The sequence below is a fragment of the Salvelinus fontinalis genome, chromosome 29, assembly GCF_029448725.1.
Source record: "Salvelinus fontinalis isolate EN_2023a chromosome 29, ASM2944872v1, whole genome shotgun sequence".
Lineage (NCBI taxonomy): Eukaryota > Metazoa > Chordata > Actinopteri > Salmoniformes > Salmonidae > Salvelinus > Salvelinus fontinalis.
The window spans coordinates 30,005,383-30,018,724 of NC_074693.1; the positions used below are offsets into that span (position 1 = coordinate 30,005,383).

The window sequence follows — 13,342 nt, forward strand, 5'->3', positions numbered from 1 at the left end:
AAGACAGGAATGATTCACCACTGCCATGAGGTGAGCGTTCACGTGAGGGGCAGCTCCGTTCACGTGAGGGGCAGCTCCGTTCACGTGAGGGGCAGCTCCGTTCACGTGAGGGGCAGCTCCGTTCACGTGAGGGGCAGCTCCGTTCACGTGAGGGGCAGCTCCGTTCACGTGAGGGGCAGCTCCGTTCACGTGAGGGGCAGCTCCGTTCACGTGAGGGGCAGCTCCGTTCACGTGAGGGGCAGCTCCGTTCACGTGAGGGGCAGCTCCGTTCACGTGAGGGGCAGCTCCGTTCACGTGAGGGGCAGCTCCGTTCACGTGAGGGGCAGCTCCGTTCACGTGAGGGGCAGCTCCGTTCACGTGAGGGGCAGCTCCGTTCACGTGAGGGGCAGCTCCGTTCACGTGAGGGGCAGCTCCGTTCACGTGAGGGGCAGCTCCGTTCACGTGAGGGGCAGCTCCGTTCACGTGAGGGGCAGCTCCGTTCCATCGCTCAACTGAAGTCAATGTAATTCTCTGGTTGGAACGTTATTCAAGATGTATGTTAAAAACATTCTAAAGGTTGATTCAATACATTGTTTGACATGTTTCTACTAACTTGCGGGACTTTTGGACATTTCGTCACGTTATAGTGGACGTGCTTTGTGAATTTGTTTACCAACAAGCTAACCAAAGTAGCTAATTGGACATAAATAACGGACATTATCGAACAAATCAAGCATTTATTGTGGACCTGGGATCCCTAGGACTGCATTCTGATTAAGTTCATCAAAGGTAAGGAAACATTTATGTATTTTCTGGTTTCTGTTGACTCCAACATGGCGGCTAATTTTACTATTGTTCTGAACTCCGTCTCAGATTATTGCATGGTTTGCTTTTTCCGTAAAGTGTTTTTTGAATTCTGACACAGCGGTTGCATGAAGGAGAGGTATATCTATAATTCCATGTGTATAACTTGTATTATCATCTACATTTATGATTATTTCTGTTGAAATGATGTGGCTATGCACTATCACTGGATGTTTTTGGAACTAGTGAATGTAACGCGCCAATGTGAATTCAGATTTTTTTATATATAAATATTAACTTTATCAAACAAAACATGCATGTATTGATTAACATGAAGTCCTATGAAGATCATCAAAGGTTAGTGATTCATTTTAGCTATTTCTGCTTTTTGTGACTGCTATCTTTCGCTGGAAAAATGGCTGTGCTTATTGTGTTTTGGTGTGACCTAAAATAATCTTTTGTAGTGCTTTCGCTGAAAAGCATATTTGAAATCGGACACTTTGGTGGGATTAACAACAAGATTACCTTTTAAAATGGTATAAGACGCATGTATGTCTGAGGAATTTTAATTATGAGATTTCAGTTTTTTTGGGGGGGGGGGGTTGAATTTGGCGCCCTGCACTTTCACTGGCTGTTGTCATATCATCCCGTTAGCGGGATTGCAGCCATAAGAAGTTAACCTCTCTAGGCTAGGTACTGTCCCACCTGACCAACATCCGGTGAAATGGCAGAGTGCCAAATTTTAATTACTATAAATATTCAACTTTCATGAAATCACACATGCTATACACCAAATTAAAGCTACAGTTGTTAATCCAGCCAACGTGTCAGATTTTAATAAGGCTTTACGGCGACAGCAAACCATGCTATTATCTGAGGATAGCACCCCATCAAACAGACAGTCATATGTCAACCCGCCAGGCGCGACACGAAATTCATAAATAAAGATATAATTCATGCCTTTGACGAGCTTCTTCTTTTGGCACTCCAATATGTCCCATAAACATCACAACATCGATTAATTCCGTCATATATCCAAAATGGACATTTATTTGGCGCGTTTGATCCAGAAAAACACCGGTTCCAAATCACGCAACATGACTACAAAGTTACCTGTAATCTTTGTCCAAACATTTCAAACAACTTTCCTAATACAACTTTAGGTATTTTTTAACTTAAATAATCAATCAAATTTTAAGACCGCATAAACTGCGTTCATTACCGGAGGAAAACAAAGTGGAGCATGCTTTTTTGGTCATGCGCTTCTATCAAACAATACACTTCCCTCAACCCTCGTTCTGAACAGGGCTACTTCATTTATCAAAGGAAAAACATCAACCAATTTCTAAAGACTGTTGACATTCAGTGGAAGCGATAGGAACTCCAAGCAAGTGCCTTGAAAAGAGTGATCTGGATTTCTAATGGGTTTTCTATGGGGATCTCAACAAAAAATCCTGGATGGTTTGGCCTCGGGGTTTGGCCTGCCAAATAAGTTCTGTTATACTCACAGTTTTAGAAACTTCTGCGTTTTCTATCCAAATCTACAAATAATATGCATATACCAGCTTCTGGGCCTGAGTAGCAGGCAGTTTACTTTGGGCATGCTTTTCATCCGGATGTGAAAATACTGCCCCCTATCCCAAAAGTTAACCTCTACATCAACAGAGGTATAGGATAAGGGTATGGCTAACGGTTATAAGAACTGGTCGTCTAGTGCGTTGGGGACAGTGAATAGAAGGGGCAGATTTCTGGGCCTGGTAGAATAGATTCAGGGCATAATGTACAGACAAGGGTATGGTAGGATATGAGTACAGTGGGGGTCAACCTAGGCATTAAGTGACGATGAGAGAGCTCTGGAGAAACCAGCTAAGCCAGGTGAGGTCTCCATGTGTGGGGTGTGTGACAAAAGGGCTATCTAAAACATGTTGAGCTGGACTAGGGGCTCTACAGTGAAATAAAACTAACCGGAACAGCAGAAGACAAGGCATATTGACATTAGAGAAAGGCATGTGTAGCCAAGTGATCCTAGGTTCCAATGAGCAGCAATAGGTGAGTCCGGTAGTCGCTATGTTGCGAGGCGAGCTGGAGCCACGGCGTTCAAAAAGCTAGCGGGCTGGGGCTAGCAGTCTTCGGTGACAACGCAACAGCCAGTTGAAACCACATGGGAAGATTACGTCGGCAGACCAATCGTGATGGATCGGCAGTGCTCCATGTTGGCAATGAAGGGTCCAGGCCAATTGGCAAAATAGGTATTCTAGCCCAGGAATTAGCGGGTATACCTCTTTGGCTAGCTGGGAGATGGGCCTAGCTCAAGGCTAACTGGTGCGTGCACAGAGGCGTTAACCAGCGGTTATTGCAGATCTTTACCACATTGGGTGGGGCGGGTTGCAGGAAAGTATATTTAGATTAAAATATATACTGAAAAACGATGAGACCGACTACTTACGTGGGACAAGACAAACAAGTCCGACTGCTACGCCATCTTGGATTCATAAAAATCTGATCCTCAACACGAGTGCCTCTCAGGGATCCGTTTGTGTGTGTGTGTGTGTGTGTGTCACCCCCGTACTCCCTGTTCACCCATGACTGCATAGCCAGGCACGACTAAAACACCAAGTTTGCCGACGACAAGTGGTAGGCCTGATCACTGACAACGATGAGACAGCCTATAGGGAGGAGGTCAGAGACCTGGCCTTGTGGTGCCAGGACAACAACCTCTCCCTCAACGTGATCAAGACAAAGGAGATTGCGTACTACAAGAAAAGGAGGACAGAGCTCGCCCGCATTCTCATCGACGGGGCTGTAGTGGAGCAGGTTGAGAGCTTCAAGTTCCTTGTTCATATCACCAATAAACTATCATGGTCAAAACACAAAGACTGTTGTGAAGTGGGCACGACAACCTATTTCCCCCTCAGACTGAAAAGATTTGGCATGGGTCTTCAGATCTTCAAATGGTTCTACAGCTGCACCATCAAGAGTATCCTGACTGGTTGCATCACTGCCTGGTATGGCAACTGCTCGGCCTCTGACCGCAAGGCACTACAGAGGGTAATGCGTACTGGCTAGTACATCACTGGGGCCAAGCTTCCAGGACCTCTATACCAGGCGGTGTCAGAGGAAGGCCTTAGAAATTGTCAGATTCCAGCCACCCTAGTCAGACTGTTCTGTCTGCTACCGCACGGCATGCGGTACCGCTTGTTAGGTCCAAAAGGCTTAACAGCATTAACCCCCCCAAATCCATAGGACTCTTGAACAGCTTATCAAATGGCTACTCAGATTATTTGCGTTGTCGTCCCCACCTCAACCCCTCATTTACGCAGCTGCTACTCTCTGGTTATCTATGCATAGTCACTTGAACTCTACTTACAAGTACATATTACCTCGACTAACCTGTTCCCCCCCACACATTGACTCTGTACTGATACCCCCTGTATATAGCCTCACCAAAGTTATTTTACTGCTGCTCTTGAACGTTATTCTTTTATAATTTTACTATTTTTTTACTTAATACTTTTTCTTAACTGCATTGTTGGTTAAGGGCTTGTAAGTAAGCATTTCACTAAGGTCTAGAGGTCGATTTTAATTAGGGCCGATTTCATAACAATCGGTAATCTGCATTTTCTTTTTACACCGATCATGGCCGATTTTACATTTCACTCCACGAGGAGACTGCGTGGCAGGCTGACTACCTGTTATGCGATTGCAGCAAGGAGGTAAGGTGCTAACTAGCATTAAACGTATCATTGTTTTTATAAATCTTAACAATAACTAGTTAACTACACATGGTTGATATTACTAGTTTATCTAGCTTGTCCTGCGTTGCATATAATCGATGACATGCCTGTTAATTTATCATTGAATCACAGCCTACTTCGCCAAACGGGTGGTGTAAAAAAAGCACTGTCGTTGCACCAATGTGTACCTAAACATCAAAGCATTTCTTAAAATCAATACACAAGTGTATATATTTTTTTAACCTGCATATTTAGTTAATATTGCCTGCTAACTGAATTTCTTTTAACAGGGGAAATTGTCACTTCTCTTGCGTTCTGTGCAACAGTCAGGGTATATGCAGCAGTTTGGGCCGCCTGGCTCGTTGCGAACTGTGTGGAGACCATTTCGTCCTAACAAAGACAGCTAACTTCGCCAAACGGGGGAAGATTTAACAAAGGCGCATTTGCGAAAAAAGCACAATCGTTGCACGAATGTACCTAACCATAAACCTCAATGCCTTAAAATCAATACACAGAAGTATATATTTTTAAACCTCCATATTTAGTTAAAAGAAATTCATGTTAGCAGGCAATATTAAACTAGGGGAATTGTCACCTCTCTTGCGTTCATTGCACGCAGTGTCAGGATATATGCAACAGTTTGGGCCGCCTGGCTTATTGCGAACTAATTTGCCAGAATTTTTCGGAATTATGACATACCATTGAAGGTTGTGCAATGTAACAGCAATATTTAGACTTATGGATGCCACCCGTTAGATAAAATACGGAACGGTTCCGTATTTCACTGAAAATAATAAACGTTTTGTTTTTGAAATGATAGTTTCCGGGTTTTACCATATTAATGACCTAAGGCTCGTATTTCTGTGTTATTATAATTAAGTCTATGATTTGATAGAGCAGTCTGACTGAGCGGTGGTAGGCAGCAGCAGGCTCGTAAGCATTCATTCTAACAGCACTTTCCTGCTTTGGCCAGCAGCTTCAAGCATTGCGCTGTTTATGACTTCAAGCCTATCAACTCCCGAGATTAGGCTGGCAGTACTAAAGTACCTATTAGATCATCCAATAGTCAAAGATATTTGAAATAGTCCTAACTACAACCTAAAACTTCTTACCTGGGAATATTGAAGACAAAAAAAAAAAAGAAACCACCAGTTTTCTTATGTTCTGAGCAAGGAACTTAAACGTTAGCTTTTTTACATGGCACATATTGCACTTTTACTTTCTCCAACACTTTGTTTTTGCATTATTTCAACCAAATTGAACATGTTTCATTATTTGAGACTAAATTGATTTTATTTATGTATTAAGTTAAAAATAAGTGTTCATTCAGTATTGTTGTTGTCATTATTACATATATAAAAATTGGCTGATTAATCGGTAGCGGCTTTTTTTGGTCCTCCAATAATCGGTATCGGCGTTAAAATCATAATTGGTCGACTTCGATCTGTTGTATTCGACCCATGTGAAAAATATAATTTGAGTATCCTAGTAAAGGGTCTGAATACTTAGGTGAAGGTGTTTCTGCTTTTTATTTTTAATACATTTGCAAACATTTCTTAACTGGTTTTTGTGTTGTCATTATGGGATATTTTGTGTAGATTGTACCACATTGTTAGTTTTTTTTAACGCATCAGTCAAGGGGGTGTGGCTTCATTCCGAATGCACTGTATGTGTAGTCAATGAACTAAAATATTTTACTGTCGCTTCATTGGCCTGGGCTATTGTTTGAATTCAAGACCAGATTGATCTGTTTGTCATTGTCTGAGTAGCCAAAGCCCGGGGCCTGTGATTTTTCTTAATCTGGCCCAGTGTGTACCACAACTCCTTTACTTCAATCCTAGAACTTCAAAAGGGGAGTGACTGCTGCTCTTCCCTAGCTCAAGTTTTCCTTAGCTGTGCTCTGCCTTTAAAGTAAACCCCAAACTTCTCTCTCTCCTCTCCAGCGGGGAAGTCTCTGCACGGCATGGAGAAACAGCTCCTACTGGTGGCCAATGCCCACATGCACTGGGACCCGGAGTACTCTGACGTCAAGCTGGTCCAGACCATGATGTTCCTGTCTGAGGTGAAGAACATTGTGGACAAGGCCACGCGCAGCCTCAAACTCTCCTCTGTCTCTGGGGAGACCAACAGCATCCCTCTAGTGCTTTGTGCTGACCTCAACTCTCTACCAGACTCTGGTGAGTGACTGAGTTAGAAAGGAAGGGAAAGGTACAAGCAAGCAGTGTAGTGATGGGCACACTAGCTGCTTGTTAGGTGATGGTTACTGTGAATGAAGTAATGAAGACACTTGTCCACCTCGCTTGTGTTCAGTAGGGCAATGGAAAATTAACATCTGTCTTATTGGATGTTTAGTTGGCTCATTCCCCCATATTGAACAGGACCAATGTAAATCCCTACCGTCTCTCCCCAGGCGTGGTGGAGTACCTGAGTCAAGGTGGAGTGGACTGCACCCACAAGGACTTCAAGGAGCTGCGCTACCTCGACAGCCTCACCAATTTTAACTGCAACGGCAAGAACGGGAACTCCACGTCAAACTCCAGGATCACCCACGGCTTCAAGCTGAGGAGCGCCTACGAGGACAGCCTGATGCCTTACACCAACTACACCTTCGACTTCAAGGTGAGGGAGGCGCTCAAACACAAGCACATCTGAAGCACTGTCTCTGAGGCCTTCTCTTGACATATTACAGATTGCTGTTTGATCTAGTCCTGATTAGTCAGGAAATTGTGTTTTTCTGGCATTGAAATTTACCTAACCCCCCACTGTTGTCAGTCTTTACTGGACCATGCACCTGCTTTGTAAACGTTTCATCTAATCTGACATTGTGTGCAGAAAAATAATTGACTGCTTTTGGCCCAAAAATGCATAAGCTGACATTGCTGGACAATGTCTGGCAGAATACATCCTGATTTTTATTTTAAGGGAAAAAAGGGATAATAAAATGGCTTAAATCACATTGTATGGAGGTTGATGCAGGTCTTTCCAATTGCATAATCTCTGTAGTTTACCCAGTCTACCTGCATGTTTTGAGGTCAGACTTGCAACGTTGAATCAACTGGTACCAGCCCGCACCAAATAGGTTGACAGACCTGCAGTAGTGTTTGTACAGAAATGTCATATCAGTCTATTTTAAGGAAGAGTATAACTTTCTTTTCCTGTACATCAATAAATATTTTGTTATGCAGGTGTGTAGAAACTGCTACTCCAATAAAAATCCCTGATCACACGTGTAGGCTATGTCATGGCGGCATTGGCTAGCTAAGCTTATGGACATTAACATTTCATCGTGTCTAATGGTCATCTCGTGCCGATCTTCATATGTGCAGGCCACCAAATCAAAGGCATGTCAGTTTGTCACTTTCACAAGGTTGGAGAAATAACATGTTCAACTTAAGACATTGGCTCCAATTTAGGCTGTGCCTTTAGAAATCGAGCAAATTGACAACCTAAGAAGGATTTCTCACCTTTATTGACTTCTCAAACCCAAGACCCTGGCCTGGTCTGCTGAGTCTGCTTCGCCAGCGTTCCCTGAAGTATTGCTCTGTTGGCCCTCTGGGTTTAGAAACTCTGCTGACCTTTGTTTTCTGTTAGGCCTAAGGTTAGCCAACAGTCTGAGAAGGTAGTGTGCGGTAAACTTGCGTCTGTTTTGGGTCTAAACTGCTAGTACAAATCACGTTGGACATGTAGGCTTTCTGTTACGTGTAGTAGGAGTAGCAGTTTGTCCTTTGGATTGTTTATTATTCTTATTATTCCTGCTTCTGTAGATCAATATTCATTGCGGTCACTTACATGTGGTCTGGGCTCTCCTAAAACAGTGTTAGCCACATGACTGGATTTATTTGGGTTTCCATTAGATTTGGCAGTAAATGTAATTTGTCCGGTAAACTAAAATGGGGTCTGCCAATTGCCCGGCACACATTTTCCCTAACCGAGGCTCCTCCTCACTCATCCCCCTCTTTTCTCTCTCTCTCTCTCTCCTCAGGGTGTGATTGACTACATCTTCTACTCCAAGCCTCAGCTCAACATGTTGGGCATCCTGGGTCCCCTGGACTCCAACTGGCTCCATGAGAACAATATCAGCGGCTGTCCGCACCCCCACATCCCCTCTGACCACTTCTCCCTGTTCACCCAACTGGAGCTGCTGCTGCCCAGCACCCTGCCCCAGGGTCAGGTCAACAACCAGGTCAACAACCAGGTCAACGGCATCCACCTGCCTGGAGGCCGCAGGTAGTCGTGAGACACCACCGGGGGGAGGGGGGCGCTGTGATTTGGTCTAAAGCCTCTCCCTCCATCGCCTCTCTTCTTCAAACTGGAGGAAGACAAGACAGGCAACCATCCTGTTAAAAAAGAATCAGCCATACAGTGAGGTCTGGCCGACAGGGATTTCTGTTATTATAGATATATTTTTTATTTTCCTTGTTTTCATTTTGATAATGCTAAAGTAAATCCTGTCTGTCCATTATATTATCTTGTGTTTTAGATCCCCCTGTCATTCTTACCCATAATGCTTTTGTAACTCCTTAACAGATGGTAGCATCCAATTTCACAATATCCCCTTGGCCCATTATAGATATTGAGATACATTTTTAGCAATACCAGCAGACTCTTGTTGACTTTGACATGACCTGTGCAGTCTTGAACAATGGCACAAGAAAATCTCTGTCACTTGAGAGCTGTGGACACCTTCATGAGGCAAGGAGAGAAAGGACACCACTTCTCATTTCGAGCTGATGGTCTGTCCTATACCAATCTCAAACCAGCAAAAACAGTGTTAGACTGGTCTGTCTCACTCTCCCTACCAGCCAAGGCTCGGGGTGGGCCTTCGCTTTTCTCTCCTCTGGGCTCAATGTGATGGTACTTAGATATCTCCCATATATCTGGAGCATCCCATAGGAGAGAGTAGCGCTCCTTCTCTCTGCTACAGGGCCCATCTCTTTGTGGGTCCACTACTGTGGTGCTCACCTGGTGCTACCAGTCCTCTCCATTGACTAATAGAACTCAGTCCATTGTCTCCCTATCCAAGTGGTGCAATAGAAACTAACCCCACTGGTGCATTAAGACTCACTGTTGAGGTTTTTAGACGTATTGTTATCCTTTAGGACTACTGCATCCACCAAATACACTTGTCTGGACCCACGTGTGGCAAGCTTAGCTCTAGTTTGCACAGGCTTGTCGGCTTGCCGGTCAGGCATAGTGCTAGAAACCCATCTGGATTCTCTGGACTGAAACCAAATGTAATGAGTTTAGTTGCATAACATGTCATTAGTGGCAATCCCTTTTTGCACACTATTACCTCCTGTTTGCGTACGCGACGGTCATCCATTTTCTTGTTCATGACTTCGTTTGGACCAGTTACCACCTTTCGTAATAGGGAATGGGGTTTTGGCTGAGGGGCAATGGGATGGGGAATATCAACAAATTTTACTTAGTTTGTTATTTTTTTAAGCAGAGGGAGGTCACTAGCTGATTTACAGGAGTTTAAACCAGCATTCCTCTCACGGTCACACACACACAGATCTTGTAGCACTGTCTCTTGAGGCCAGTAGTGACTTTCCCCCAGCCATAAATTCCCTACTCTACAGCAGTGGGGTTTTTCCACCAGTGTTTGTACAGAATATAAATGTAGATTCAGTCTTTACATGATTGTATATGAGCCACTAAAGACCTGTTTTCTGGCGGTTTTTGTACTGATCTGATTCGAGGAAAATACAGGATTGTATTGTAAACTATGACTACATTTTTATCCAGGAAATGTTAAGATTAATTCAAATTACCAGCTTGTACAAAATACGTAAGGGGTTGTTCTGAGTGTTCACCCCCCCCCCCCTCCCCCCCAGGTTAACTGTTTTGATGTATCAGTATTGATTGGTTTCCTGCTGTTTTTGATTTGAGGGCATGTTGCCCAGATTGTAAATAGATCTACTGACTAAACCTCCTGATGCTTCTCACTCATTCTATTAATAAGCCTTCCTGCCACCAACCTAACCTACCATTCACAGTTCAGGCCATAGTAACACCATGGCCTGTACCCACAAAGCCTCCGAGTAGGAGTGCTGATCTAGGATCTGTCCATATTATTCATTATGATCTAAAAGAAACAACTGATCCATACTCTGAGACACTTTTTGGATACCAATAACACCCTATTCCCTTTAGTTTACTACTGTTGAACAGTCCTGTGTGGCTCTGGTCAAGTGTGTACTACATGGGGAAATAAAGTGTCATTTCAGATATGTCCTCAGAGGGTTTTCACATCACACCTCCACTATTCCAGTGTTGTACAACCGGAACATTGTGCCTCACCTTCGCAGTTTGTAGTCTTGCACTATTTACAATCGGCGAACGCCGGAACAACCTCTTCTGTTTATTTTTAAATACTGTCGAGACATTTGTAGATTTTGTGCTTTTGGCTTATGTTAGGGATATTATTTTTTGTATGAGCTGTGAGCATGTTATGGGGTGTGTGTGTGTATGTATATCTCTCCTCCTGGGTGAGCGATCTAGTAATCAGGTATGGAATATTTGTCTTGTTTTTTCTGGGGCAAAGCGAAGACCTCTTGTAAGCCCCCTCAGTTCCATAATGTTTTGCACCCTCCTTGTACTCTAGAACCCCTTATCCCCATAGCCACCTAGCCTCTCTTGACCCTGCCCCGGCCTCCACCACAAATCTAAATTCTGAATCTACAAAAGCATGTTCCCCTTAACGGTCAAGTGTATTCCTTTAGTCCTGTCTTTTTAACCCCTCTACTGAAGCCCCTGTATGGTTCCAGCCACTCTGGTACCATCTGTAGGGCAGGCTATCAGGTGGCCCACACAGACTTGTTGCTATTATCTATCTGTTTTATCACCGGGACCAAAACATGAAATATGCCAATAGTGACTGACACTGTTGCAACTGTCACATTTTTAACAGGAAATGTAATAATGCACACTTATGATAGTTACCCCGTCTAGCCCACAATGATTTGTCAATTAAATAAAATATGATCACCTTTTTAAAGTAAATATGATACTGAAGCCACTGTGCTAAAGTTAGCATTTTATGAATTTTTACAGAGGAAAAAGATTGAAATATTAATGTCCTTTAAAAGTTGTTTTCTGTCCCTACTTTCCCCTTTTTTTCTTTTTTTTTTCTTTCCAGAAACCAATGTCTGGTTTGATAACCCTGAATTGCTGATACTGTTGTAGTAGCTTTTTTGTAAAGTGTGAATAAAATATGTATCATGTTTCCTTTCTAAAATGTTGAATTGTGTTTTTAATGTGTATTCTGATTGCTACATTGTTTTCACTTTTACTCATTGCTTTTCCATACCTCCAACAACCAAATGGTTCTCTTTTTGGTAGATTAGTGTTTTTGATGAACTGTGGACTTGGCCGACGTTGGGTTGCTCTAGAAGTGGACGCAGAATGCTTATTGAAAAAATCATTCCTAATAGTAATTTGCCTTTCCAAACGTGGATATTGAACTTTATTTTTCTCAACTTTTTTTGGGGGGGGGGGGGGGGTTATCGCTTAGGCTTAAGATGTATGTTGTCTTAGAACCGGGGGAGCCTTGTCTTACTGGCTGATTCAGTTGTAGACCGCACTATTGTTGACTGTGTGAAACAAACGCGAGTGTAAAACTAAGCTGAACGCATTTTGCTGGTAGATGGTCTGGTCCTGTGATGAGAGCACTATTTGGTCCATCTCACTGTTCTTGTTTCACAGTGGCTAAACAGAGTAGGTCACCAAGCCTACTAACCCTCATGTTTTGAACCCCCAACATTGGTTTTGATTGGAGAAAAAAGGGGGAATAACACGGCTTGATGTCACCATGAGCTTTGGTTAGTTAGTGATCGCTATAACTTTACTGTTGACTTCTAGGTGTTTTATAGGAATCTGACTGCGCTCCCTGTCAAAGCTGCTTTCTGTCCAAATGTGAAGCACCCTCTTTAACCTTCTATACAGTACATCCAAATACCACTGTCATGACTTGTAGGGTTGTAAAGGAAGTATTTTCCTTAAACAACATGAGTGCTGCATGTATCCATGTCTAAATGAGTTTGGCTTGCAATAGTCCAATAGTCCTCATTTCAGACAGGCCATTTCCATTCCCCAGAAAGTTGTCAATACCCAGACAGTCATTAAGAAAATGTTTTTGAAAATTATTTTATTTGGAAACTTATCTAATATTTTTTCAATTTCTGCTGATTTCGATCACCCCATTCTAGCATTTTCTCTCCTCCAGCTTGTATATTTAGGCTTCACCCTCGCCCTTGCCGATAGTGGTGGTAGTTTGGTCAGGTTTGTCAATTTGTAGCTAGCTGAGTACACTGTCACTGTGTACATACACTGGACCAACTACTTGTTTACCATTCATGGAATACCAGCAAAGAACACTGGCACAATGTTCAAAGAATCAAGTCAGCTGTTTTTAAACTCAATAATACAAATTTAAGGGACAATGGTAAACAAGTTTTTTTTTTTTTTTTTTTTTGCCGCTTTGGTTTGACTGGACTAGTTTTCTGTTGAACACATTTTCTTTACTCCTACCTAGCTATGTATTTTCCTACTTATGGTTGTAAATAAATTCAAGTACTGTTTCAATCTGTCTCCCTCTGATTCTTTGCAGTGGATGTTACATAATGTGGTTCCCTGATGTGATATTTGTCTGCCTGTATTATAATATAGGTAGAAGATGGATTCCAGTGGCAGAAGATTGTTGCAGCCTGATGTCCCAACTGGATGGAGGACCACGAAGTAGATTAGTACTTTTATGACCACAAGATGGCGCTTTAAGATCACAAACACCGTTGTGCTGAGTTGTATAAGGATGATGTTGTTTG

The 13,342-nt window shown here is 42.9% G+C and overlaps 1 protein-coding gene across 1 annotated transcript in view; it reads left to right on the top strand.

Moving 5' to 3' along the window:
- The window catches only part of LOC129827815 (CCR4-NOT transcription complex subunit 6-like), a 29,393-nt gene extending 16,290 nt beyond the window's left edge, over positions 1-13,103 (top strand). Inside the window, exons 10-12 of the mRNA XM_055889014.1 lie at positions 6,461-6,694; positions 6,928-7,136; positions 8,500-13,103. Of these exons, the coding sequence (XP_055744989.1) occupies positions 6,461-6,694; positions 6,928-7,136; positions 8,500-8,748 (692 nt within the window). The 3' untranslated portion in view covers positions 8,749-13,103. The remainder of the gene's footprint in view (positions 1-6,460; positions 6,695-6,927; positions 7,137-8,499) is intronic.
- Positions 13,104-13,342: the final 239 nt, after the last annotated feature.